The sequence below is a fragment of the Ixodes scapularis genome, unplaced genomic scaffold (genome assembly GCF_016920785.2).
Source record: "Ixodes scapularis isolate PalLabHiFi unplaced genomic scaffold, ASM1692078v2 PGA_scaffold2__306_contigs__length_199485367, whole genome shotgun sequence".
NCBI classification, from domain to species: Eukaryota; Metazoa; Arthropoda; class Arachnida; order Ixodida; family Ixodidae; genus Ixodes; species Ixodes scapularis.
Window position 1 is genome coordinate 25,284,403 of NW_024609857.1, and position 27,594 is coordinate 25,311,996.

The following is a 27,594-nucleotide window of genomic DNA, read 5'->3' on the forward strand; positions in this document are numbered from 1 at the left end:
AAGATAATTTTACGAGCTTTTTCGTCGTAAGAAAGTTTCGGGAATCTGGCCTCAGGGGAAGAGGCATCGCTTCCCTCTTCCACGCTTCGGTTCACCAGCTCGACAGGACGAAGCGAGGAGGAGAGGGAATGAGAATCGTGACGTCAGATGTCTTGTCGGCCTCGTCGGGCCGCGTTCAATCCCGCATTTCTTTTCCAAAAAGACGGCCATTTGTTAAAGATATCGCTGTATGAGTGGTGTTTTTAAGTTCTGCAGAATCCGAACTATTACTTCAGCCCTGTTTTGTGAGCTCGACATTTCGGTTCAGTATACCTTTAACGAGGCGCTTCTGGCCACCAGAAAGAATGTCGGACTGACGTCACGTGCAAGCCATGTTGAAACAATAGCTCCTATAAACTGTACAATTGAAAACGAGCGTGTTGGTTAATAGATACAAAACTTGAAAGTATAAAACAGCGAGGACGCGGACGAGAACAGGAAATCTTTCAGTGCGGCACAGCGCCGCCCTGAAAGATGTCCTGTTCCCGCCCTCGTCCTCGCTGTTTTATACTTGTTTTGTATTTATAAGGAGTGTTTTATGCATTATACGACTTTGAAAGTAAAAGGTCGCTGCCGATTGTTTGGCAATGACATTTACTTATAACTTATTCAGAAGTTACAACTTATAAGTAATATTCTGAAACTTTCAATAGAAAAATGGGGCCCGCTTCCCTTCCCGTATCCGACAACATTTATCTCCATGTATTCGCGGGCTTAGTCGGCCGCCGTAATTCCCTTCGAAAATTAAAAAAAAAAAAAAGAAAAAGAAATTGTACATAACTTTTGAACCAAAAGGCGGCAAGCTCTGAGACTTGAACATCCGATCCGGACCGCTTGAGCTACATTTGGCCAGAGACTGCGCGTTCGGCAATCTGTAATTTATTTTTGCAAAAAAAAAAAGAAAAAAAAAAGACACTATTTTTTTTTTTTTTTGTACATTCTGTAAGCACAAGTAATCTACCCAAGAATAAATAAAATCAATCGCAAGTTGTCTTTTTGTCGGCTTCGGATCATATTCGCGGGTGCTCTTGAAGAAGCTGTACAACGAAGACAGAGGAAAAAACACACAGGTCAGATATTTTCACACAAGAAGTAGCGTAAGTCCACACGTCGCTCGTCACGAAGCCTTGCGGACGTCATTCCCAACGGCCCCGAAAAGTTCAACGCTCGGCCGGCTTCAGATGTACAAGCGCATGGCAAAGTCCCCCTTAGATTCGGCACTGTCGATGCTCTCGTAGGGCGGAGGTTCCTGCAGATAGTCGAGCAGGAAAGGTGGATGCCGCTTGTGGTCGGGCAGGTCGTCGATGTGCGTCTGGGGGACCCCGGAGCTCACCGAAGGCACAGCGCCGCCCTGCTGCACGTCCCGCTCCTGGAGCTCCTGGTAGTAGGAGACGGCTACCAGAAGGAAGTAGGCCTAAATGGAGCGGAGTAAAAACGGGAGAAAATTAACTCGCGTGGAATTTATGATCATTGCTTCGCTTACAGTTTGAGACTAAGAGCTAGAATGCATTTTACGAGGGTGAGTCAAATGAAAATTCTACGAGCAGAGGTTACGTTTCCCTTTCGTCCACGTACAGGAAGCGCAAGTATGGTAAAATTAACGTTGACGCGATGCAGCCCCCTGTGACGTATGCGGTGTTCCCGAAGATATTGTCCCGGATAAAACTAGGAGATGAATGTAGAACTGAAAATAAACATTTAGTGAGGCGAACTTGCGCTGACAACTTTAAATGGATGGTGAACCGAAATTTGGATTTCAGAAAACAATGCAGGAGCTGTAGGCGGAACACTACAATCCCCACAACACTACTCGTAAGGCGATATCTCGAAAGGACAGCCGTATTTTTGGAAAAAGAGGTCGAGATTGAACGAGGCCGACGAGGCGCGTGACGTCAACATATCTTGTTTCCTTCGCTCTTCGCTTCGCCCCCTCAAGGCGGCGAGGCGGAGAAGACGCGATGCCGTTCCCTCTCCTTCTCGACTGTTCTCGCAGAAACAAGACGTCAACATATCTGAAAAATGCGCCTCCTTTTTTTTTTTTTTTTTTGTGTTGAAAAATACGGTTCTTCGTTCGAGATATCGCTGTATGAGCGATGTTTTGGTGTTTGTAGCATCCCGTTGCACGCTTTTGCCGCCGTGCTTTGTGGAATCCAGATTTCGGTTCAGCATCCCTTTAAAGAGAACAGTACCATGAATCTCGCGTCGGTGACAAAAGAGCGACTTTCTTGAAGGTGCACGTTACCGCTGGATCGGAACATTCCTGAACATACACACGGTACGCTCAGGAATGTTCGCAACCAGTATACTCGATGACAGCCGAGAATGCACTGGTACTTTCCAGAAGAGTACAGAATACATAAAAGAAAGATCCGGGGCCTGCTGGGTTTGGACCCCGCTCATCCGCGTGGCAGCCGGGTCTGTAGCCAACTCCGCTAATCACTCGGCACTATTAAACATAGAAGGTAGGGCGAGGGTAAGGAGGGCCGGGGAGGAGGAAGCAGAGGGGCACATTGGAGAAGAGGGGAGGAAACCTCCTTCTCTCTTTAGCGTACCGTCTGCTTCCTCCTCCCCTGCCCTTCTTACCCTCGCCCTACCTTCTTGAGTTGCAGCGGACTATAGGATATGTTTAATAGAAGACTGAAACTAGTTTGACAATGAAATAAAACATCTCGCATCAGAGTTAAAAATACATCACTTCGTCGTTGGGAACCCGTGGAAATATTTTCCTATTTGGTACCCGAGCTTGGAGGAAGTTACTTGAGAGGATATTCCTGAACTCCCTCCAAGCCATTGGGTACAAGGTCAACTTTAACAAGTAGAGCATGTTCCGAAAGTGACGAACATAACGAAGTGCGTTTGTGAAGAACGCACTTCGTTCTTCACTTTTTGTTCTTTCTATACGTTCTTCGTTTATTCATTTAATTTTCTCTTCTCGGAGCGAAAAATGTCAGCTTATCGACACACTACTCTCTTTCTCTCCCTAAACCTTGAATATGTTTTTGCTCTAATCGTATTAAACAGAAATGTATTTTTTTTTCTTCAGCACAATCTCCATTCGGCTGAATGCAAGTCTTCCAGCGCTTAACAAGCGCGTAAATTCTTCTACAAAACATCAACAAATTTAGTTGCGTGAGACATTTACCGCCTCTTCTTCATCAGACTAATAATTTCCTCCAATTGTCTCCCTGAGGGTTCAAAATGTGTTAATAACAGAGCGAGAACTATGAGTGACCATGGCAAGTGCGCTCATTTCGTTTACCGTCACTCGTCAATTCTTCATTGCAATGCCTTCAACTGCTCCAATGAAGTCCAGTGTCACCGCTCGGTGTGCCTGGCACGGGTGAGGAGTCTGTAGCAGAACTCACGCAGTCTCGAAATCTTCTTGTCCATTCGTACACTTTGTGGGCTGACTGACAAGCATCACCATAATACAACTTAGTTCGGCAATGAATTCCAATAGTTTTCACTCCTTCAGTACCTAAAAATCGTATGACAGAACGTTGTTCCTCTTTGGTGCATGACTCAAGTGGGGTGGCTACTTTTATGCTGGTACCACGACGTTATGATGGTTGTCCGTACTACATCTGCTGCCACTTGCTGGACACTTTTAGTTATAGGTAAGAAGGCTGCGAAACGTACAGGATCATATTTCAAAATGACACGGCGATTTTAAAGTCAAGACTAAATTAAACGAGATCAAACTGAACCTCGCTAGAATTTTCGAAACTTCTCACCCGCAGCAACACGATGGTGAGCGCCGACACGATCCCACCGATAGCATTTGGAGCCTGTAAGACAGAAACATCATTAGTATCAATGCATCCATTGCATTTAAGTCACATGACTCGCTCTACAAGGTGTTTCCGCACTCTATTCGTGCAATAAAAAAAACTCGTATAAATCAACCAACGAACTGAGTGCAACGAAACTTCTCTCAAATATGCCTTATCTCGTGCATTTATTATACACAGAATTTATGAGTGTAGGTTTGAAAAGAAAAAAAAAAAAGAAGGGCAGAACCAGTGGCGTCACTAGGGTCAACAGCACCCAAAGCGGTGGCCAGCCGCGACACCCCCTTCCGCCTTTTCACTTCCCAGCTGCCCCCCTTTGAGCGCTGCACCCGCCCTCCGCGCTCCCCCCGCCCCCCCCCCCCCCCCCCTTTTTGTGACGCCATTGGCGAGAACCAACTATGATGTTGTCAAATTAAGCGATAAGATTCATACATAACCGAAAAAACCGCGGACGGTCACGTAACGTCCATTTTCCCGCCAAAATTAGCGGGTGAACTGAATTTGTGTGTAGGTCACGTGACATCAAACGATGTGACGTCATTTTCCCCGCTAAAGTTGGCGGGGAAACTGCATCGATGTTAAGGCCAGGTGAAGTCAACTTTCCCACTAAATCTAGCGGGGAAACTAAATTTTGGTATGGGTCACGCGACATTGTGTGACCTGACGTCAATTTTTCTGCTACATTTAGCGGGGAAACTGAATTTGTGTATAAGTCAAGTGATGTGACATCGTTTTCCCGCTAAATTTAAAGGGAAAAATAAGCGGTCAGAAGCAAACGCCACGGTGGCCTGAAGATCGTAAAAATGTCAATCGCTTTAAAATAAGCCTAAAAAAATTCATGTTTGTTCCCTACACGCCCAAGAGGAAAACGGTGAAAACCGTCTGGTTGACACTGGTATATTCAAAGGTGGCACAACATACAGCAAAAGCACGAAAAACTTCTTTGAGATGAACGCCGGCAAGCACATCCAGCAGATTCCAGCTTGTGCGGTATACGATTTGTGAGCGCCAACAAGATTTACTTTTATCACTTTCCTCCCCGTGCATAGGGTATAAAATTTTTGAAGCTTCATTGCCCCCCCCCCCCCCCCCCCCCCCCCCCCCCCCCCCCCCGAAACCTATATCGTCGATGGGGGCGCGGTCCTGCGCTCTCAGCGCTGATTCGACAGATACACGCGTGCGAATTCTTCATTTCCTCTTAAATGTCACGAAAAGTCGTCTTCCGGCAGCACACAACTGGTCTCACCTGATAACCGTACGTCGGCAGACAGGTCACGTAGATGGCTAAGATCAACACGAGGGTGACGATACCGCAGCCAGTTAAGCCGATGAACGGCATCAGCAACCACCGGTTCTCCTGCAAGGGTACAGATGCGGTGTAGCACAGGGGAACATATATGAATACGCAGAGAAAACGTTTTCGGCAGCTGCGTAGCTTCTATTATAAATCCTCTTTAGAACGGTAGAAAAGTCGCCTCCAGCGCGAGCTTGTTACCTTCGATAAGAGATCTCGTGAGCTTCGAGCATGCACGCGCAGCGAAAGCTCGACGAAAGGCAAAGAGCGCGAGCTGCAGAGGCCGGGCATTCGAACTTCCGAAGAAAGTTCGAATGCCCAGCCTCTCCAGCTTGCGCTCTTTGCCTTTCTGCAGCTCGCCTCTGCAGCTCGTTCTCGTTGCACTGTCGTTCTCATCTCGTTGCACTGTCGTTCTTATCCTGTCGGTGAATGCAATTCCGTTCATTTTACCGCTGTGCCTTTCTCTCTCTCTCTCTCTCTGAGTTGGTAAAGGAACCTTCGCCTTTCTCTGGTAGAAAAAAGGGAAGTTGACGCCTAACTGGTATAAACATTAACAAAAATGAATGAATAAAACATCTGACCAAACTGCTTTTACTCCAGAGCAAAAACAACAAATACCCCGGGCCCGTTTCACAGCTCGCGATCTCCACGTTTACGTGCTTCTCCGCTTGCGCTGATTCGACGATTTTTTTTTTTAGACTTCCTTGCGGAGGCTTTGGAATTGCCCGTAAAATAGGGACATGACACGTCTGCACCCTTTCCTGAAAAAGTGTCGATGTTCGTCCTCGGCCTTGATGCTTTTTTTTCTTTTCAAAAACTTGTAAAGGGGTTAGCACACACCAAAAATAAAATATGAGATAACTATACTGCCAGGATCCATCATAAGTTTTGAAAATGGCGCGCTAGTTTCGTGGATAAATCGATGTATATGAGGGACATTCGGATCCGCCCAATTCGAAAAGGCCGTCGTAGCGAAAAGGCCGCCGCTTGGCTGGTGACGTCACCAGCCAAGCGCGCGGCGTCCCCTTGCACGCACTCACAGATTAGGCTCTCTTGGTGTCACGAGCTTCAGCATCCTCGTTTACCTTCCGCGTTTCGAGCATGCGCTTCGTGACGATTACGTCTACGCGGTCTCGTACGCATTACTGAAAAAAAGTAACCGATTACAATTAATTTATCGAAATATGTAAGCGATTGCAGTAATCAATTACTATATCACGAGAGTAATTTAAAAATTACCAGAATGTAGTTGATTACTTTTCGCGTTAATTTTTAGGTTACTACATGAGGCCAGTGCAGAACGTAGTCATCTATGACGTTGCAAACGCGGAGTGAAGCAACCCGCACACAGGGAACGAGGCACACTCGACAGCTCGACAGTCAAAATGACGCTGAGAACGTTGACATTGTAATCCTTCTGGTATCTTGGTATCTTTTCTTAGATGTTTAGGGGTAAAAAGAAAAGAAAAAAGTGTTCAACGTTGGTGCAACATTGACAAGTGATGGACGGGCAGACAGAGCGATTTTTTTCTTTTACGTAAGATAAGGCTCAACTTGGAAACATATAATTGATTAGTTAGAATGGATTACGGAAAAATAGTAATTGAATTACAGCGACGTTGTAACTCTTCACGTACAAGTCTACGTCGCATCTCTCGCTCCGTCAAAGTCTTCGACACGCAGCAGCAACGTGTGTGATTGTTATCAAGAGATGTTGGAAGCTGGTCATTTTGACTGCGACCCACTGTCGACCCGCTCCAGCGACGACGAGTCACGGACGAACTCGCCCTGGTCGCCGTCACCGTGACAATCTCGCACGTGCACGCAGGGTGGAAGGTCAAAAGGCCGGGGGTGAGAGCGAGAATAGTGTTGAAGTAGCCGAATTGCGTGAACGGTTTTGATCGTATACCGTGGTGAGGCGAGCTTGGGCGATCATGGGAAGGCCTAAAATGAGAGAGCGTTCATCATCGCGTGGTTTAGGAGCACCATGGTGTGACTAACATAGGCAGTGTTGCCTGGTCGCCAGCTGAAAAATTATCAAAATATGTAAATTGATTATCGCAAAACTTGGTGTATACACTAAGTAGCCTATGAGCATTCAATTTTTAGGAATGATCTACCCGTTTAATTTTTGTGTCCTAACCCATTTAATCTTACAGAACGCGCTCAAGCAGATATTTATTTACTCATGTTCGTTTAGTAGTTTTATACTAATTATTATTTTTTCTTTCTGGCTGCAGTTATTCAAAATGGTTTTCTTTTTCGTAAGATCTGTCTTTTCTTTTTTGTCTGCCTCCAGATGGTATTAACTTCGTAAATATTTTCATCCCCGATAATTGAAATTACGTATTTCAAAACCGGATATTGCACCGGATCTGTCTCTTATTTCACCGATCCCCAAAGCAATTGCTTTAGTTAACAGCGTTTCTCTCCCCCCCCTTTCCACTTATAATGTTGCAGGTTGCAAATATATAAGAGGTGCCTGTGACAGATGAGATCAAATACAGCAGATGTCGTACGTGGGAGGGAGGAAAGAAACGTACCAGATATGTCGCCTTGATGGCCATCCAAGCAGAGATAATTTCGAACAGCAGGATGAGCCCGAACCCGAACACGGCGACGAACTCAATCAGCGGAGATGCAGCTGCGAACGCAGAAAGATATTCACACCGACACAAATACACACACGTACACACACACGCACACACACATACATACACACAAACACAAACATACAGAAGGATTATGTCATTGTTTCTTCGGTAAATACGTCCTTCGATGTTCGAATGGTAATCTTGTCAAAGAGACCAATTGCCTTTAAAAAAAAAATGCTATGCACGAAGGCAAAGACAGAGTGAAGTGGACGGAGCAATATAAGTGCGGACTGTCCGCCGGACATTTATTGTGATAATTATTGAACCTGTACCTGTACGACGTTTCGGCCTGAGACAGACCTTTTTCGAGACTCGAAAAAGGTCTGTCTCAGGCCGAAACGTCGACAAACTTTACAAATAATATGTTTTAAAAACTCCAACTACCGTCTCAAGTGCGTTTTCTGCCGTATAAACTTTTCGTCATCCTGCGCTACGTTTTCTCTTTCTCTCTCTTTCTAATATATATATATATATGAAGTTAAGAGTATTGAACCTATCAAACATGAGAAGTCAATAGCGTGGAGACGTGTTTTCCCGGAATCCTTTGAGCTGCGCGCATTGCAAGTGAAGTTGATGCACCCCAACACTGCTGATCTAGCCCATTCCACTGTTTACGCACACGATAAACGTCCACGCAGCATGAGATAAAAAAAGTTCACCCCCGTGCTTGGCTCTTCGGAAAGTTCCGAAGCACGCGCCTAACGCAACAACATCTAAAATGGAAGCTGAGAAGCCCTTTTGTGTTTAACGGTTTATTAGCTGTTGCCCTGGCGTCTCTGGTTTGTCATGCTGGTGGTCTACCTGTCACAAGCGTTGCCTTTGCCTGGGTGATTATCGAATAACCTAATCACACTGAGTCAAAGCATAGCGCAGGGTTCACAGCACAGCTAGACCATGTAATCGAACTTACTATAGAATAGATGGTCTAATATAGGGGGCAATACCCTGGAGTTTAACGTAACCCACGTGTAACGCGGAAAGCCGGGGGAGCATTCTCTGTTTCATCCACAAGTCGAGTGAAACGAACGGCGTGTCACCCGAGCCAAGTGGCCAACCATAGCAAGCACACCGCGCGCTAATTGGCCTTGATTGGATCTGAAGGTTAGTGGGGTTTGCCGAGGTGCACTTTAGGTTTAGAAAGAAACGAATTCCAGCTGATTCGACATTCGTTCAGAAACCAAAACAAAAGAGGAAATGAGGAGAGGTTTGTGAATTTGAGGCCGGCAGGGCCCTAATTTCAAGGTTGGCGTGGCGCTGAAGCAAGGGAGTCGTCGATACTCTCACCGGGAAAGTCAGAAACTATACAGCGCTGTTCCCGTTTAACGCCGTGTGCAGTAAACGAGGCTGACGTAAACTGGGTCATGATGGCAGTAAGTCCTTCAACGCGCACGCGTGTTTTCTGTATAGGCATAGACACAAGTGCAGAAAAGGTGCGAGGGGCGAATTAAAAGTGGGTCAGCAGCAATAGCAGCAGCAGGACTCACGTTTCGCTTCGAAGCCCATGGACATGTTCAGAGAGTCGAGCAATTTTTGCCGGTGGTACAGCGAAATCAGGAACCACGTGAACAAGACCGACGACACGCACTGTAAAAGAGACGAGCGACGATGAGCTCGAGGCCTTACATGTCCTGACACCCTGACATAGTTCGCTGCAGTGGCAGGGGATACTGCATTGTTAAGCATGCAGCGTTTGATTTTCACGTATACTGCTAGGATGTGGATTGGGTGGTCAGAGATAAACTTAAGATGAGACAAGATAAGTTTATTTGATTACAAAGTAAGCTCTCATACAATCCTGCCCTTTGCATTTACTAAAACTATAGATATATTTCTATATTTCCCGTGCGCTCCGGTTTCTCATCGCTATACATACCTTGCACTGATGTCACATCACCAGACAAACGTTCGTCATTCCGTACTTGCACAAGATTTGCCACAATTTAAAGAGAATGGGAAAAAGAGCAGAAACTGGAGTAGTTTTTTTCTGGAGCGTTTGTCTGCCCTCCGCAGGAAGGTGAATAAGATCGGGGAGGAGAAGAAACATGGCACAAAAAAGCGCCGACAGCCTTTCGTTAACTGTCAAGAGTGCGTGGTGTATTCTATTCCTTTGTCGTGTGACAGGTTCTACATCGGACAAACCAGGCGGTGCATTAATGACCGATTAAGGGAACATTAGTATAATGTATCAAAACAAATCTCCGGTCATCTGGGAATTCACTGCACCCCTGAATACCAAAAAAGCAAAATATTCAGTGGTGACAAACTAACTCGAGAGGTAATAGAAGCTTACAAAATAAAACAAACTAAAAGACATGTGTCAGCACGGCTTCCGTTGGTTTGTCCGATAAGGGAATTTGTTTCCTTACTGGTGCATGTTAGGGACCAACTATGACACGTCACTGTATATTCTAACTAATAAGATGCTGAGACTGCATGCATTTTTTGTGTCTTTTCTTTCGCACTCCGTTTATTTGGTTGTTGCCCAGGTGTATATATATACTGGGAGCGGGTGGTAATAAACCATCAGTTGATTGTCTGCGCTGCCGTCTGTCTCGTCTTTGTCCTTGTCTTGTCGCGCGCTCTTTTAAACCAAGATGCTTATCAATCAACTAACCCAAACATACCTTTTAGGAAACACAGAATTTATTTCGAGAATTATATACCGCCCGTGGTTATATTTTGGACGATGCAAACCAGGCGAATGCATAAGTAGCGTTCGCCATCATTCAAGGTTACAATCGACAAAACCTTCTCTATGCAACGGCATTCAAACAAAATTACCAGCGACCTTTATCTTCAAAGTCCTATGCAATACATAAAATTCAGTGAATGTGTAAAAAGCGATCGTTTAAATTTGTTTACGAGCCATTAAATAGTATAGTTTCGGGAGTGAAGGTTAACTTGTAATGTTTATTAATTTTCCTGCTATGTTTAGCGGGGAATCTGACTTGGTGTATAGGTAACGTGACGTCAGGTCACTTGACGTCAATTTCCCCGCTAAATGCAGTAGAGAAATGCATCGAAGGACGGACGGACCGAAAGACGGATGGACAGCAGATGCCTGGGACTAAAGGGTCCCTCAAAAAGCGATTACTGTTTTGAAATCACGTCGAGGCAGTGTTACACAGACTGACAGACAGGATCGCTCCCAACCCTGATTTTCGTTGAAATCAAGTTTTAGACTTTGCACTCTCCGTGCTTTTTGTCACACCGCACAATATGTAGCTCGTAAAACTCGAACGCAAAACCAATTAATACACTGGCGCCTTCGCACAATGTGGAAATAAAACATCTGCTGAAATTTCACCCCATTACGGAATAATGAATATGGTTGTGAGTCGTGCTAAATGTGACACGGCTGTATCCTGTACGCTTTGTATTAATGTGTTACATAAAAAAAGGAACGGTGCCTTCTATCACTGTGGCTACATGTTATTTTTTACCTTGCTATTTTCCCGCCATTTTATTCTATGTGGGCAGGAACAAGTGCCATGTAGCTGTAACCTAACACTTACCAGGATCACGGAGGCCACAAAGCGTGTCCCATACCCGAGGGAACGGCCGCCGAAGCTGCTTTTCATCAGCATTTCTTTCGGGCTGAAAGGGCAATGTTAGGTAGACAATATCTTAGCCCCCTCATCCAGTTCAAAACTATGCACACGCACTGACTCTTCGTAGAAAAAAAAGACAAGTCCGCCTGCCCACAGCAACTGTAGGCGCTGCGCACGCGTTGTACGAAAAGCATCTGAGCATGCACCGTGAGCCAGTCGGCCCCATCGTCGTGGCATGACGTCAATATGATTACCGTATTATACGAAATGCGGGCTATAGATGCTCTGCACAGGCTGCGCAAGGGCGCCGCCATAACGGACCTTCAGTTTTACTGCAATAGCAGTTAGCGGGACACTTCGCGGGTTTCGCACCGTCGACTGCGCTCCATATCGACGTGGGTCATTTTCGGCACTCCGCCAAAAGATTCCAGATGACGTCACGGCGCTCGGCACGACTCTGACGTCACGCCACGCATCATGTCACCTGTTACCTGGCATGAGCTGACACTATGACACGACGTCAAGTCACGTTGCACAGTGGCTCAGGTGACACCATGGGTAAAGTAAGTGCCAATTGAAAACGAGCGTGTTGGTTAATAGATACAAAACTTGAAAGTATAAAACAGAGAGGACGAGGACGAGAACAGGACATCTTTCATTTAGCAACAACATAGAATCTATGTTGTTGCTAAATGAAAGATGTCCTGTTCTCGTCCTCGTCCTCTCTGTTTTATACTTTCAAGTTTTGTAAAGTAAGTGATGTCATGACGTCACATGACAATACTTCATCACGTGACACCATGAAGGCACGTAGAAACATAAACATGAGACTGCTGATAATGCAAACAATAAAAACAAACATTTTCACTAATTATGCCAGAAAGGTTCTCGGGCGATGAAACCAATAAAGCTATTCTCTATTTCACCTTATGATGTACCGCAGGAAAAGCTACAAGCCCGAGATCCTTCTTTAGGGCACATCTCGGCAGCACAAGCTGCCAACGCTATGAGCTCGCGCTTCTATACCTTCGTTGCGGTACAACATATATAGTGAAACGCCGGCGAAACCACAGGCGTGAAATTATAGGATGGGCTACACGCTTGAAACCTGAGTGCGCCATTTTGGAAGTGTTCTTTAGTGACCACAAGGCGGTGTTAGTTAGTGTCCATTAACATTGCGTAAGACGTTTAGGCAGCCACACCAGCAATGGGGAACGGCTCATTCATTCTTATGCAGTTTCGTCGTTCCCTGGATTTCAAACTTGGGCTCGCGATTTTCGAAGTGTTCTTCAATTACCACGAGGCAGTCCTGGTTTGTGTCCAATAAAACTGTTTAACAGGTTCACGAAATGCTTTCTACTTAATACCCCCTCATTGGTTCCAAAACACCCTGAAATTTTCGCCCGGTGTGTTACTCGGTTTCATACGAAACGGCCTTTGCGGACTGTATGGTGCGTGCTCGCACATTTTCTGTTCTTTCAGTTCATCCGTCCCGAAATGACACCTTAGCGCCGTCACACCTCAGTTGTCGCAGTGCTTTACTTTACGGGTAGCGAAAGTGCCCTGACTTTTTTGTTTCCTCTTATTCTGTTTATTTTACTTCATCATCATTACTACAGCAGGACAGGTTAATTATTACCATTTTAGATTCTACTTTGTCCTTCTCTCCAGAATTGGCCTCTTGTGGAGGCTTGTGAACGCCCGTTTCAATGGCTCGGTGTCTCGGCAAGACAAGAGGAGGTCAGCCATAGAAGCTGTCATCTTGCGCGTGTGTAAAGCGTCTATAATTGACAATCCAAAGGTGCGAACTGTACGAGGATTTCTTTTCCAGAATCCCTCGTGATCGGTGCCGTTGCCGCCCGGTGCGACTGTCGAGATACCGCGCTGTCCCACGGTATAAATCAAAGCCTCCTATAAGCCCTAAACATAAATCAGCAAAAAAGAAAAAAAAAAGCCTGCAACAGTTATTAGACAGGTTAAGAAACGCAGGGCGTGGCCTAATATGATCACCCTTCTTGCATTGTGATTGATTCCTCGGGCCGTCAGCAGATAATATCTTATCAGCTGACGCTGCAATCTGATTGGCTGCGGACCGATAATGAGATGCTCGGGAATCGCCACGCCCTGCGTTTCCTAAGCCGTCATGGACTATACGGAGAGCAAGTGTTCCAAAATGCGCCTTTGGCGCATCGGAACGCAAGGAGGGGCACGCCTTCTCCGAGACGGTCCGAAATTCCCCATGGCGTTTACTTCAAAGGCCGACGACCAGTTCGCGCTTTCCACTTCTCCCTCGCTTCCTCCTCCCCCCCCCCCCCCTTCTACCCTGTCCACCGTTGCCTGTTTCCTCCTCCCCTATGGCGAAAAGGATATTCTGCCTTGCGGAACCTCAAGTCTGGCCGTCGGCTCGCCTTCGTCCACGTCTCCGGTCTCCGCTGAAGATAAGCACCCCGGAGCGGAATATGGAGAGAACAGCCAGCAGGCGCCACAAAGGGGAGCTGCTTTTTCTAAAGCGCTTGATAGCTTACTCGCCCGTGGTTGGAAGTTAACAGAAAAATATATATAAAAGGCATGAACGGCTCTAAAGGCTGGACACTCGTTACACTGGGTTTTCAAGCGGACGTCGTAGGCAATTATTTGCATACAAAGCTGCTTCAGCATGAGGTGGCAGAAGAAATTTTAGGGAACGTGTTACAATCTCTATCTGGCTGCTAGCGCTACCAGATTTCATAGCGGTAGTCGTCGGTTACCTCGATTGCCATCACGAGACATTAAAACACTTCTTCTTCAGTTCCTGAAGCGAAAGGAACGACGGCGTCATGTTTCTGCTTAGCCGGCCACGTCCTGCCGGCCGTGCGGTCTATTCCCGCTTGTAACAATTGGCGACGAGGATGGGATTACACAAGAGCTCCAGCGCCTACAAAGAGAGGGTGTCATTGTACCAGTAAAGACTTCAAGCTGGGCTGCGCCCATTGTTCCTGTGGCCAAAAAGGATGGCCGTGTGAGGATTTGCGGTGACTTCAAAGTTACCGTAAATCCAGTGGCAACATTGGAGAAATACCCCATTCCAAGGATCGAAGACCTGTGGGCCACGCTTTCCGGGGGCGAGAAGTTCACAAAGTTAGATTTGAGAGATGCCTACCAGCAAGTAGTTCTCGAGCAAGACTCCAGGAAGTATGTGACCATTTCGACACACATGGGTTTGTTTCAGTACACCCGTCTTTCATTCGGGGTTTCGTCGGCTCCAGCTATTTTCCAGCGGGAGATGGAGAACTTGTTCCGAGGACTGCCACACGTTGCTGTGTACTTTGATGACATTCCTGTCACTGGCACGTCCGACTCAGATCACCTTCACAATCTTCGTTCTGTTCTCGTTCGCCTTCGGGACGTTGGACTCAGGCCGAGATCCGACAAGTGCCTCTTCTTCTTGCCTCAGGTAGAATACCTTGGGCATATCATCAGCAAGGAAGGACTGTCGCCAGGTCTCGGCAAGGTGGCAGCTGTCCTACATGCCCCGGCACCACGAAATGTCAAGGAACTTCAAAGTTTTTTAGGTTTAATCAACTTCTTCCGACGATTCCTTCCTAACCTGTCTGGACGTCTTCGTCCACTGCACTTGCTTCTCACTGACGGGAAGAAGTGAAAGTGGGGAAAAGACCAAGAGGAAGCTTTCACGTCAAGCAAGCACCTCTTGACCTCAGCTCCGGTTCTCGCTCATTTCAACCCAGAGAAGCCTGTGTGTCTCAGTTCCGATGCCTCACCGTACGGGATTGGCGCCGTCTTGGCACACCGGGAAGCCGATGGTCAAGAACGACCCATCGCCTTCGCATCCAGAAGCTTGTCTCGAGCCGAACAAAACTACAGCCAGCTCGACAAAGAGGCATTAGCTTTGGTGTACGGTGTTGAGCAGTTCCACCAGTACCTGTGGGGAAACCCGTTCCAAGCCTTCACAGACGACAAGCCTCTACTTGGATTGCTGAGTCCTGACAAGCCGATTCCAGTCCACGCTTCGCCTCGACTCATTAGGTGGGCTCTCAAGCTTTCTGCTTACAAGTACCAGCTTCTCTACAAACCGGGGAAAGACTTGGGACACGCGGACGCACTCAGTAGACTGTCAGTGACGACAAACAGTGTTTCAGAACCTGTGCCAGCTGAAATCTTTATGCTCGAAGAGGCTTACCCCAGTCTTCTGTCACCTGCTGTAGTGGCTCAAGCAACGAAGAATGACCCGTTTCTGGGTAACGTGATGCTTGCTGTCCTGAGAGGAGAGGGCATTACATTGGGACCAGAAGGGAACCCATTCAGCGCAAGGAGTACTGAGCTAAGCCTTCATGACGGATGTTTGCTCTGGGGAGCACGAGTGGTAGTCCCACAAGTGTTGCAAGATCGAGTCCTGAAGCTTCTTCATGCAGGCCATCCCGGCATTGAGAAAAGCAAAATGGTCGCCAGAAGCCACGTCTGGTGGCCGGGTATTGACAATGATATTGCCAAAAACGTGAAGAGCTGCACAGTTTGCCAAGCTCATCAACGGGCTCCACAGCCGGTTCAGCAGACACCCTGGCCTTTTCCACAAAATCCCTGGTCAAGGCTTCACATTGACTTTGGAGGCCCATTCATGGGGCGAACCTTCCTAGTCATTGTGGATGCATTCTCAAAGTGGGTAGAAGTTTTCCCCGTGCCATCCACCTCGGCAGAAGCAACTATCACAGCTTTGCGAGTAGCATTTGCCCAGCATGGACTGCCAGATCTGATAGTATCAGATAATGGTCCTGCCTTCGCAAGTGAACAATACTTGGAATTCTTGACACGCAACGGTATACGCCGCATGCTTGTACCACCCTATCATCCAGCTTCAAATGGTGCAGCGGAGCGTGTTGTTCAAACTGTCAAGAACAAACTTAAGAGTGCATCTGGGTGTTTCCAGACTCAGATATCTAGACTTCTGTTCCACTACAGGACCACTCCGCATGAGGTCACCGGCAGAGCGCCGTGCGAGCTACTGACTGGGAGACGTTTTAAAACACCGTTAGATGTCCTCCGGCCAAGCCTCCAGTCGTCAGTACTACTCAAACAGCTAAAGCAGAAGCTGTACACGGATAAAGGGTGCCGGCAAGGTCCGTCATGTGGCACTGAAGAGGAAGTCTTCGCAAGGAATTTCCGTCAAGGCGCGACATGGCTGCCTGCTCGTGTGATAGGCGCCACCAGTAACTCATCAGCACAAGTCCGCCTCAACGACGGTACAGTGTGGCATCGTCATGGTGACCACCTGCGGCCCAGACAGACGGAGACAACTGCAGCAGTCACCGAGCCACTTCAGCCTGAGACTGCCGCAGATCAGCAAGAACTACAAACAGAAGACACCATCCAAACTGCTGATCCAGTTACGGTTCCACATGATTCCGTTGCTATGGTACCAGTTGGCACAGCTGCCGATGTTGGCAAACCCATGGACACCAGTAGCACTGTCCTCGCCACAACCAGCAGCGCACCGCATCTGCGACGTAGCGCAAGGGCTAGAAGACCCGTGCAGCGCTACTCTCCTTAGTTCTTTTTACGCTTGCAATGTTCTAAGGGGCGAGAGTTGTTACAATCTCTATCTGGCTGCTAGCGCTACCAGATTTCATAGCGGTAGTCGTCGGTTACCTCGATTGCCATCACGAGACATTAAAACACTTCTTCTTCAGTTCCTGAAGCGAAAGGAACGACGGCGTCATGTTTCTGCTTAGCCGGCCACGTCCTGCCGGCCGTGCGGTCTATTCCCGCTTGTAAAAGAAGGCTCCCGCCACCTCTCGCCTCCCCTTGGCGCCGTCCCTGGTTGTTTTGTCCGCCCTTCACGTTTTATTGTTTCTTGTATTTAATGTGAGTAAGGACGCGCGAAATAAGAGCATTGAAGGGAACGATCGAAGACAGCTCCCTCCGGCTTGCAGATGTTTATAAAGGTTTTAATAGAGGATCCCGTGTCTACGCGCGTGTCCTTTGTCTAGAACTGAAAACAGCGAAGTCGAGATGGGCGCATTGCTAGAGTGAGTCGATCAATGATTCAACGATTCGAAATTGATGTATAAGCATCGATGTATGAGCATTGAGACGAGGGCAGCTAACTATAGGCCCCACCCACCAATTCAGGTTTCTCCAACTCAATCGGGTATGCATATTTTCCACTTCAGGTGCGTTTGCTAGCTCTGCGGACCCATCCCTCCCTGGTACCGAAGGTGGTGCACAACCTTTAAAAGGGCATGTTTATCAGTGATACTCCTAACAAACCTTCATTTGTTTCAAACAAGACCATTCCGTGCCTAGGTGTTCTCACTATAGAAGCCGTATTACAAAATAGAACCTCTTAAACCCGCCGCTAATTGAAGTGGCGACATCTCACGAATAAAAAAATACCGGACGTTTCGAGGTCGGTGGCCTCTTCCTCAGCTCTTTTGGGAAGAAGAAAGCTGAGAAAGAAGTCACCGGCCTCGAAAGTTCCTGTCTTAGTCCTTCGTTAGATGTCGCGACTTCAAGCAGCGCCGGGTTGAAGAGGCTGCAGTATTACTCGTAAGACCCATTTTCCGCAAGTAAAAGCCGTAGTGTATAAAGGTAGTCACGTATAAGATAATATCTAATGTCCTAATGAAGTCCAGAAAACATACGCTGTGGGACATCCCACAGATATTTTTCGGCGTTTTACTTGCGACGTTTTCAGAAGCTGATTCAGACACCCATGCGACATCGCTAACGTCCCAATCTGGACATCCTTATAGGATGTCCTCTGGATGTGTGTGCGTTGTCTGGAATATCACACAATTTCCCTTTGATGAACTAGTTAAGCGGACGCCCGGACAGCACAGGGACTAATTCTACTTCTTACAACGAGTAACAGCTCAGCGGTTTCATGCTTGACACATCGTGGCAAACGGTGGAAGCGCACGCAAAACGCACCGTAATTCTTTAGACTGGCAGCTGGCAAAAGCCCTTTTTTAGACAGGTGTTTTACAAAATGACAGCTTGCAGTCTTCACAGCCCAGCTTGCAATTTTCAGAGCCCAGCACGCACATGCTCGTCGGTCAGGACCAGCAAAACACGCGCCGAAACGCTAGGTACATATGAAGCCTGTTTGTCTATCTATGCGCCGAGAAACTGTGGGAGAGGAGGAGACGAAAGCGCGTGGTGACTTCAGAACGCCGAGCTCTGTTTGGATTAAATAGGGAGTAGACCTATAACTAACCGCCTTTGTCTCCACTGCACCCGTCGAACGCGTTAGAACGCGTAATGCCGGCGTCCGGTGTTTGGCATTCGCATTCGAATGAGGAATTTAGGCGTCTGGAGTTCGAACGTGTTCGACGATTGCAGTGGAGACAAAGGTGGCTAGCTTTAGGTCTACCTAGTAGAGCTACTAAATGAGCTACGCTTAGAGTATCGGCAGTCTGTTCCCCGATGTTGTTGTGGGTGCTTGTGCAGAGCAGACGCAACTGCCGATTTTCATGCGTTCAAAAGTCCGACTTCCTCAGCATTAGATACCGTGTTAGGGAGCTCATGTGATATTGCTTAGCTCTGTCACGAACTGTTTAATCATTTGTAGAGGACGGAAAAGCGTTTCCTGTGATTTGAGATAAAGCTTCAGATAACTGGCAATCATAAGTTTAAGCCACTAGATGGGTAAGTGTCGTCACTCTGAAGCGTAGCTTATTTAGTGCATCCACTAATCATTCGAATCAGATCTCGGCGTTCTGACGTCAACGTGCGCTCTCGTCTCCTCTTCTACCTCACTTTCTCGGCGCATACACCTTTAAAAAAAAACAAAAAAAAAACAAAAAAAACGGGGCTCTTGGTTGGTTTTGTTTTCAGTGTTCGTGCGGATGGCGCGCGATTTGCTTGCTTTCCGAAGCGGCGAACATGCGCGTGCTGGGCTCAGGAGATCGCACGCTGGGCAGGGACGTGTAAATATTTGAATGGTGTACAGGCAGTATTCACCTGCGGCGAGAGCTGTGTGCATGCGTATGCTGAACGCATGATGACGGCGAGCTTCCGCAGTTCTTTTGCAACGTGCATTCCGCACCATTAAGATTACCATGTTAGCAGCCTTGTGACATTGAACGCCGATCACAGCTGCGCTCGCGCGGCCTTCACCTATTTTTCCGATGGAGAATGGGAGCTACTTGTAGATACACGCGCCTTAATTGCACAAGCTCTCGTTCGATGGTTCTTACTTCAAGCCAAGTACACTCACTCACCGCTCATTCACACTGGAAGCGGATCCGCGTTCGCAAAGCGATTGCGAACGCGGTTGTATAAAGATCCAGTGTAATTGCACGCGCACTCGATGACATCAAGTGCGAGTGCAATTGTACTGAATCTTTATACAACCGCGTTCGCAACCGCTTTGCGAACGCGGATCCGCTTCCAGTGTAAATGAGCGGTCACTGCTATCGAGCAGACACGCTCCGTGTTGTAGCCTTGTCACTGAGCTACCTCCTCCAAAAATTTGTCCCCGTCCTTCGGCGCTTCTATCCAGCGCAGCTCATATTTTCCTAGACCAACACGCGGCTCTGACGTCACGCATCTGCGGTGGCGCTGTTGTCGCCATGGCGCATGCGCAGAAGCTTCACCTCACGCGAATCTGGTTTGTGCGCTCGGGTATATAGTGCCCACGCCTGATGTGAACAAATGCGGGATTATTTCTAAACAGCGTGTCGGTCTATACATATACACGTTTGCAAGCATGGCGTCCCGACTGGTGCCCCATGCGTTCAAGCACGTGCGGCTTGCGCGTGAAGGTGGCTTTGGCAGACTCGTAATATCACGGGCTTCCTTACACGAACAGGAACATGGAGGCGGCCAGCTCGTCTGCAATCATCGAGGGGTGCTCACGGGACGCCATTTTGTTGAACGTTGTTTTCAGCGCATGCTCATAACATGCACCCATTTATCGTCTTCCAAAAACAACGATTCTGGTTGTCTGGAATGGACGACGTTGAATGTGCATCCTCGTGCATTTCTCGAAGGCAGTGAAGCCAAAGATATATAGGAACCCGTGCGCTCGCGGACTTCGAGCGCCGATCAAAGATGTGCGTGCGCAGTGTTCGCTTCTCCTGAAATACCAGAAAAAGCGGTCCTTCAGCCTCGTTCTGAGCATGCGCTGAGAACAACGTCAAACATAATGGCGTCCCGGCGTGGAGACAAGCGCGACCAAAAGCGTCGCTGTGATCGGCCAACCACGATTGGCCTAGTGCTTTCTATGGCGTCTTGCGTAGGATTATTTCTGCCCTCATCAACAAAAATAAGAGCAAAGACGGACTCTCATCTCTGACGGTATTGATTTGGGAACCTGATGACTAGGCTTCCACCGCGCTTTTTACGCACCATGGAATTTGTCGCTTGCCACTAATAATCTCGATCGTGACGTCAGGCATAGGAACCACAAGAGGGCGCTACCTAAACATCTCGTCGCCAATAGGCCGACGTTGCCATATATAGACCGGTCTTACCGAGCGTTCAGCGCATGCGTGACGCAGTCATAACTTCAGTCCACAGGAGGCAGGCGGCGGTACACAAGACGACTCGCATGCCGTCTTGTGCTAGCGAGGTCGTCGCACATGCAGAAATATTGAAGTTCCCTCAACGCATCCCGATAGCGGCGGCGCACTGGAACTGAAATTGGTCTATTTTGTAAACTTGTGTTTCTGAGCTAGCTGTTTCATAAAAAGGTGGCAGAGCGCTTTTTCTTTTTTTGTTTTGTTTTGTTGTCCTCAACTTGTTACAGTAAAGAGCTTCTGGCAGGAACCCTCCTTAGAGTATTTACGTATGGCGCTTGTTTTGCTCGCTTTTCGAATCCGCAAACACGCGCGTGCTGGGCTGTGGATTTGTAAATATTAGAAAGGTATATACACCAAACTCATTGTTGTTAAACAAGCCTGTGGTCGCATGAAAACTATGGGCTTGGAAGTTCGGTGGCCGAGTGGGCTGGCCTGGCGCACAACAGCTCGGACCTTGTGGAGGGAAGGCTCGCGCAGGAGAAATTCTACTTTCAATCCCCACAACTGTTTGTTTCGAACTGGATGAGCATCGTACCGGCGTGCGGTCGTGTGTCACTACTGCGTGATGTACGTTAAAGGCCGGTTCTCACATGCAGCGAAGTGCTGATGTAGCGCTGCTTACATGTCGTAAGCTACTCATTGTCTGACCTCAGCAACAGGTTTGACGGTGCGATACAAAGCTGATGAACACTCCCGTCAGCACGCGCTTAGTGCGAGATTAGCGCTATGCTTGTAGCGCTCCGCTGCTTGTGTGAACAGGCTTTCAAGATCCCAGTCTTGCGGTTTCACTGCATGGGGGCGTTTCAGATAAGATCGAACCATTGTCCGGTGACCTTTTTTAATTTTGATGAAAAAAATATATTTTGCTGGCTTTATGCCTAAAAGAATAAAACCAATCCTTGTTTTTGGAAAAAAAAAAAGTGTCTCTGCGGAAAAAAGTTTTGAGCGCCCTTTCAGTCACGTGCGCGTTTTGCGTATCGCGCGATGTTGACATTTCGGGCCCTTCCCCTCAAAAACTGTCTAGAAATATTCACTGACAAATTAGGCATAGGAAGGATTAAAAAAAGTATTAATCGCCGAGTATTAGGGTAGTTATTTTGAGAAAAAAATTGCAAACAAGGCACATTGCGCAATAACGCTCTGGATTAAAGAGTATTTTTCTCTGCATCTGTAAAAGCTAAGGTCTTCAAACCTTTCCAGTGTGTTTCCCTGTATATAGTTCATCTTTGCGTGAAATATTGTTGTCCTGGTTAGCGGGAGAAATTAGTTAAACGCCCCTCACACACGGGCGTTTAACTAAAAATGCATTATTTTGGAAATCATTAAAAAAAAAAAAAGGCCATCATTAATATTCTATAAACTCTCTGAAATTAACGTTTATGATATGTACTAACAGGGTCTGCAAAAACGTAATGCAATATTTGTGTGACTTTTAAGTTATAAAGCGAGAAATATGGCCAAATTGACGCTAACGCAGTTCCCATAAATGGGGCGTGCATACTCCCCGTTTTTCACAATTTCATTATTATTAAACAGCGTAAAAATGCTACGGGGTGGTCAGGAAAAGACCAATTGACAGTACAGAGGTTGACGGTAGTTTTGAAGGGAAAACGCCTAATACATTTTCGTACAACCGACCCAAAAAAGCCCATGAGCCGGAGCGATCGAGGTGCGCCACCCTGTAACACGCTTCGCGTTGCCTGTTTCAACAGCCGGCGTATAGCGTCTCCGTCTACGAGACGCAAAGGAAGCAACCGGAGCGACTTTGCAAACAGATCAGCGTACGACCTTGGCGGTAACATGATATCGGAGGTCGGGCGCGGCAGAACCTGAACCTGCGCCGCCTGTGAGCGCCAATAGATCCGCCGCCGTGGAGGGCCGCACAATGCGTAGAAAATAAAAGATACCTAAAAAAAAATTGATTGCCTGAGATTGTCTTTTTTGGGTGTTTTCAGATAGGATCGAACGACCATGTCCGGTCGACATTTTTTTTCATTTTTACCAAAAGATATATTTTACTTGTTGTGCAACCGCAAAAACATATTCAAACTTTTTTTGCGAGAAATAAGATCTCTCTTGAGGAACAAAAAAATCACAAAGTCACTGTTGGTGTACGTGCTTGTTTTTGCGACTGCGTGAAACCGTCTTTATGGATATTTAGAAAAGAAAAACTGTTGTCGTCTTAGGTTTAATATTTTTTTGTGCAGAGACTTATACATAAAATAACAGGAGGTAAACATGCATTATCGATTACGAAGCAATTCAGAGTTTTATAAATCCGTATCCAGTTTGTCCTTTTTTATAAGTGTTTCTAAAATTGTATTTTTGTAAATAAATCAGTGTGTCGAACCGAAAAAAATACGGGTTCGGTTACGGTTCAGGTTCAGGTAAATTTATTTTGTTCCGGTTCAGTTCCGGTTCGATTAATTCGATCCGCGAACCGGTTCGCGAACCGGTTCGGGGCGCTGAACCGGTTTGCGAACCGGTTCAGAAATTATAAATGACAAATTGCAACATCAAAATAAATTACAAATAAAACATCTGAAATCAGCACATACGAAACGGGATACATCGTAGTGTAAGGTTCAGGGATTTCTACCAGGAATGGTTTCTTTATGTGCACTCAAAGGGGGATACGGTCCATTCGTCACATGCGCACTCGTCACAGGACGATTGGTCACAGGACGATTCGTCACACAGGAACATTCGTCATAGGATGACTCGTCACGCGGCCAACCGGTCCTACAATAGTTCGTCCCCCCAAAAATGTATTGTTCAATTTGGTTCCGGCGGACAACGTGCCTCACCTCATATCTAGTTTTGTCTTTGGCTTCTGAAAGGCGAAGAATTTGTAACAAACGTTTTAGCTTCTGGTTCGGTCCCGAACATTGAATTTTGGTTCGGCCTGACAAAGTGGGACAGCTCTTCTCTTAGCACGTCTTTCGCTTCTCAAGGTCGAAGAATTTGTAGCAGACGTTTTAACTTCTGGGTCCGTCCCAAACGGTGAATGGGGAGGCCATATAAAAGCGACTATTTTCGAACTCGGGCTACATTCAAAAGGATGGAGGTGATCGCAACAGAGAGAGGTGGAGCCATGCAGCTGCACGAGGGGTACTCGTACACATGCATGCAGCAGAAAGAATTCCGATACTTATTGGTTTTTTCGAAGAGGTGTATGCAAGACAAAGTAAAAACTTATTTGGCTGCCAATCGGGTTATTGCTCGTTCAAGCCAGCAACTTAGGTCAACCTGCTGAAGAGTCGTAATATGATGAAAGGAAAAGCGGATGAGTATCGTAAGATTAGTTTTTCTAACTATTGGTTTATGTCACAGCAGGAAGTCGTGAAACTCCTCATCAGGGAATGTGGGCGGTTGTTGAGATTTACAATTTACTATCGTCCTGTGACGAGTGCGCATGTGACGAATCGTCCTCATCCCACTCAAAGGTTACCTCACCGACGTTTACACATTCGGACTTCATCTAATTGGGTCCGACGCAGTAGCTGTAAAATCCGCGACCTCCTTACAAACCCACTTACAAGTAGAACTCGCTAACTATCCCGCCACCTCGGCGAGTAAGCAATTGAAGGAACAGTGGGGAGAAAATACAGCTTTCTTTATTTGAACTAGCCTTCGGTAACTCAAATTAGACCCTTAAAGAAGTTTCATTAAACAAGATACGGAATATGAAAAACACTTCACCGAACGCAACGCCAGAAGGACGTAATAGGATAAATATTAAAATAGAAGAGTTCGCTGTCTCACAAATATGTTAGCTTCTAAGTGCCTATACGAAACTGGATGCATTATTATCAAACTCCACAGCCTTTTCTTTTCTCATTCCGATGGAAGCAAGCTTCAAGAACTCGCGCGTTCTAGAAACGTGTTATGAAATGAGCACACAGCAGCATATAGGATTTACGAGATAGTAAAAAAATAAAATTCCGTGACGCGTTTTTTTTTTTTTTTTGCACAGCCTTTTAATTCTTTTTCTTTCGTGCAAGCCGCGACCAGCGCAATACTGGTTCCTATGTCAAGATTCATGGATGCAGCGTTTGTCAAGATTCGTGGATGCAGCGTTTATATTCCTAAGACTGAGTGGAGAAGGAAAATATGTAAGCGAGGTGTGTGTCAGTTGACGGCACTTAAAGAACAAATGGCATTGATAGCACATTCATTGTCAACAGCGCGTGACCGAACCGTTTTGACATGAGCCGGTAACCGTTATTTTTTTTCCGGTTTTTTCAATCAATCAATCAATCATTTTATTTTTTCAAGTCAAATACAAATTCGACTTGAACGGCCCGCTGGCACAAAAGGCAAACAGGTTGCCTGACGAGGTGCCAGCGGCCGGCAAGGACGGCAAAATCCAGCGGCAAATACAAAAAAAGCAAAAAGCAAAAAAAAAAAAAGAATCCGCGCATGCAGAAACCCACAGTAACATAACATCGTGATAACACCCAGACATCATACAAGGCAAAAAAAAAAAAAAAAAGTTCCGGTTCGGGTTTATCGCGATAAAAATATAACGGTTCGGGTTCGGGTTCAGTTCCGGAAAAAATACCGGTTCGGTTCCGGTTTTCGGTTCGGTTCGGTTCCGGTTCGACACCCTGAAATAAATGATGCCTAACAATAAAAAAAAAAAAAAAAAAGGATCGGTGGCCGAGTGGGTTAGCGCCCACCAGCTCGGAGCACGTCGAGCGAAAGCTCGCGCTGCAGAACACAGGGATCCTGGGCTCAATCCCCGCCCCTGCCCGTTTAGAACTGGATGAGCATCGTACCGGCGTGCGGTCGTGTATTACTACTGCGTGGTGCACGTTAAAAACCCTAGGCTAGCGGCTGTACTGCACTGGCTAAATTTCTTATCTACAGCTGAAAGACTCGTCGCCCATTGAGGCAGACCAAGTTCTAGGCTGTATAAACATACACACAACCCAATTTTTTTCCCGCCCTGCGCTGACTAAATCGCTCATCTATAAGCTGAGACACCAGATGCCCATTTGGGCTAACTTCCAGCGGTGTAAACATACACGCAATGTAATAATTGAAAAATATGGGCACATATGCAGAAGGCTATCTTTGTTTCACGATGAGTGCGAGCATGCTGCTCAATAATAATAATGTTGATGTTGCACGTATGTTTATACAGCTGGAAGTTAGCCTCAATGCGCCTCTGATGTCACAGTTGTGGATGAGAAATTTAGCCAGTGCAGTTCAGCCACCAGCCTAAGGTCTTTAACGTGCATCACGCAGTAGCGATACACGACGGCACGCCGGGACGAAGCTCATCGAGATCGAAACGGGCAGGGGTGGGTTCTGCAGCGCGAGCTTTCGCTCCACGTGATCCAAGCTGGTGTGCGCTAGTTCACTCAGTCACCGATCCCCCAGCATGCTGCTCGGCATGCAAGTTTAAAGCGCGAAGTTCGCTTTTGTAGCTTCTACTATACGCTAAAATCTAAAGTGCATGACACAGGTACGTACCAAATGTCCACAATCTGCACATGAAACAACAAAAAGAGCCACCGTCGAGAAGTGAAGTCGAAGAGATAGAGGGAGAGACAATAGATGTTGTATTTTGTAAGGTTGGCTTGACTCCACGGATATGAGTTCGCGAACAATCCGTTTCAGCATAAGTGCCAGCGAAAGAGAGCGAAGCTACAAGAGCGAGCGCTACACTTTAAGTATAATATCTCCACGCGCGCTCGTGCTTCGGTGGCTTCGCTCGCAAGCGCCCAACCGCGAGAAAAGACACTCTAAACTCCGTTCACCCTACTAGAAGCTCCCCCATCACCGCGAGTAGGGTGCCTCAATGTCCTTCTGTTTAGGGTGATGCCACCCTTTGTAGTACCCGATGCCGACAGCAAGTGCTCACGGGTAAAGTACAAAGAAATTGACGAAAACAAAAGGTCGCCATAGCAGTGTCAGCGCCACAAACGCGTGCAGGGACACGCTCTTTCACGCGCTTCAGAACAAAAAAGAAAAATAAACGTGTGTACAAAATGACCAGATGTCTTCACCCTAAGCAAAGCGCACATGAAGACACTTTAACCGCGAGCTTTCTGCCCTTGCTAACACAAGTGTGTACCCGCAGGTACGCGCAACCAAAGCACTACGGAAGCCAGCAAACTCGCGCTGAAGGCGGAGCTTCAAGTGAACGGAGTAGGTATAAACCCGGCCATCGTGGAATGCTCTGGGACTTTTGTGCTCGTTCCAAATGAACCACTTTCCGGTATATTATTTTCCGAATTCACGGTTGGCTGACGAGTAGACTGCGCTCGAGACATCCAGTGCGAGCATGTTTTTCCAAAGAGCACTTCAAGCTGCGCGATCGAACGTCCAATCGAAGCCGAACCTAAATGCACCTCAACGAAAATCACGGAGATTCGACCACACTACATAAACGCCAAACACGCCCACGCAAGAAAAAAAGAAAAGAAAAAAGAAAGTGATCAAGGTGCAGGACACCTACCCTCAAACGTCGTTCTCAACTCGGACACAATCTTCGGGTGCTTGAACCCCTAAAGTTGAGTCAAAGCCACGGGGAGATGCAGAGGGGACAACGACCAGACGTTTCAGCTCGGCGAGTGCGGACTGAGAGGAAAGTCAGCTTCGCACTCTGGTCCGGGAGTCCCAGGCTCACGCGGTGGCTAGAAAACAGCTGCGAGAACAGACGGCGGCTGCAGCTAACCTCAATGCGGGATCCCTGGCTGCTGTTCTGCAAGCGTACGTAACCTGTCACGGTATAAA

General features: G+C 47.0%; 1 protein-coding gene across 1 annotated transcript; it reads right to left on the minus strand.

The window, feature by feature from the left end:
* Positions 1-972: 972 nt before the first annotated feature.
* On the minus strand, positions 973-27,360 carry LOC115325267. The gene is made up of 7 exons (XM_029985977.3): positions 27,317-27,360; positions 11,294-11,375; positions 9,263-9,362; positions 7,668-7,768; positions 5,077-5,187; positions 3,774-3,827; positions 973-1,453 (listed from the first exon to the last, which is right to left on the minus strand). Exons 2-7 carry the CDS (start codon positions 11,363-11,365, stop codon positions 1,217-1,219), a joined length of 675 nt encoding a protein of 224 aa, XP_029841837.2. The 5' UTR covers positions 11,366-11,375; positions 27,317-27,360; the 3' UTR covers positions 973-1,216.
* Positions 27,361-27,594: the final 234 nt, after the last annotated feature.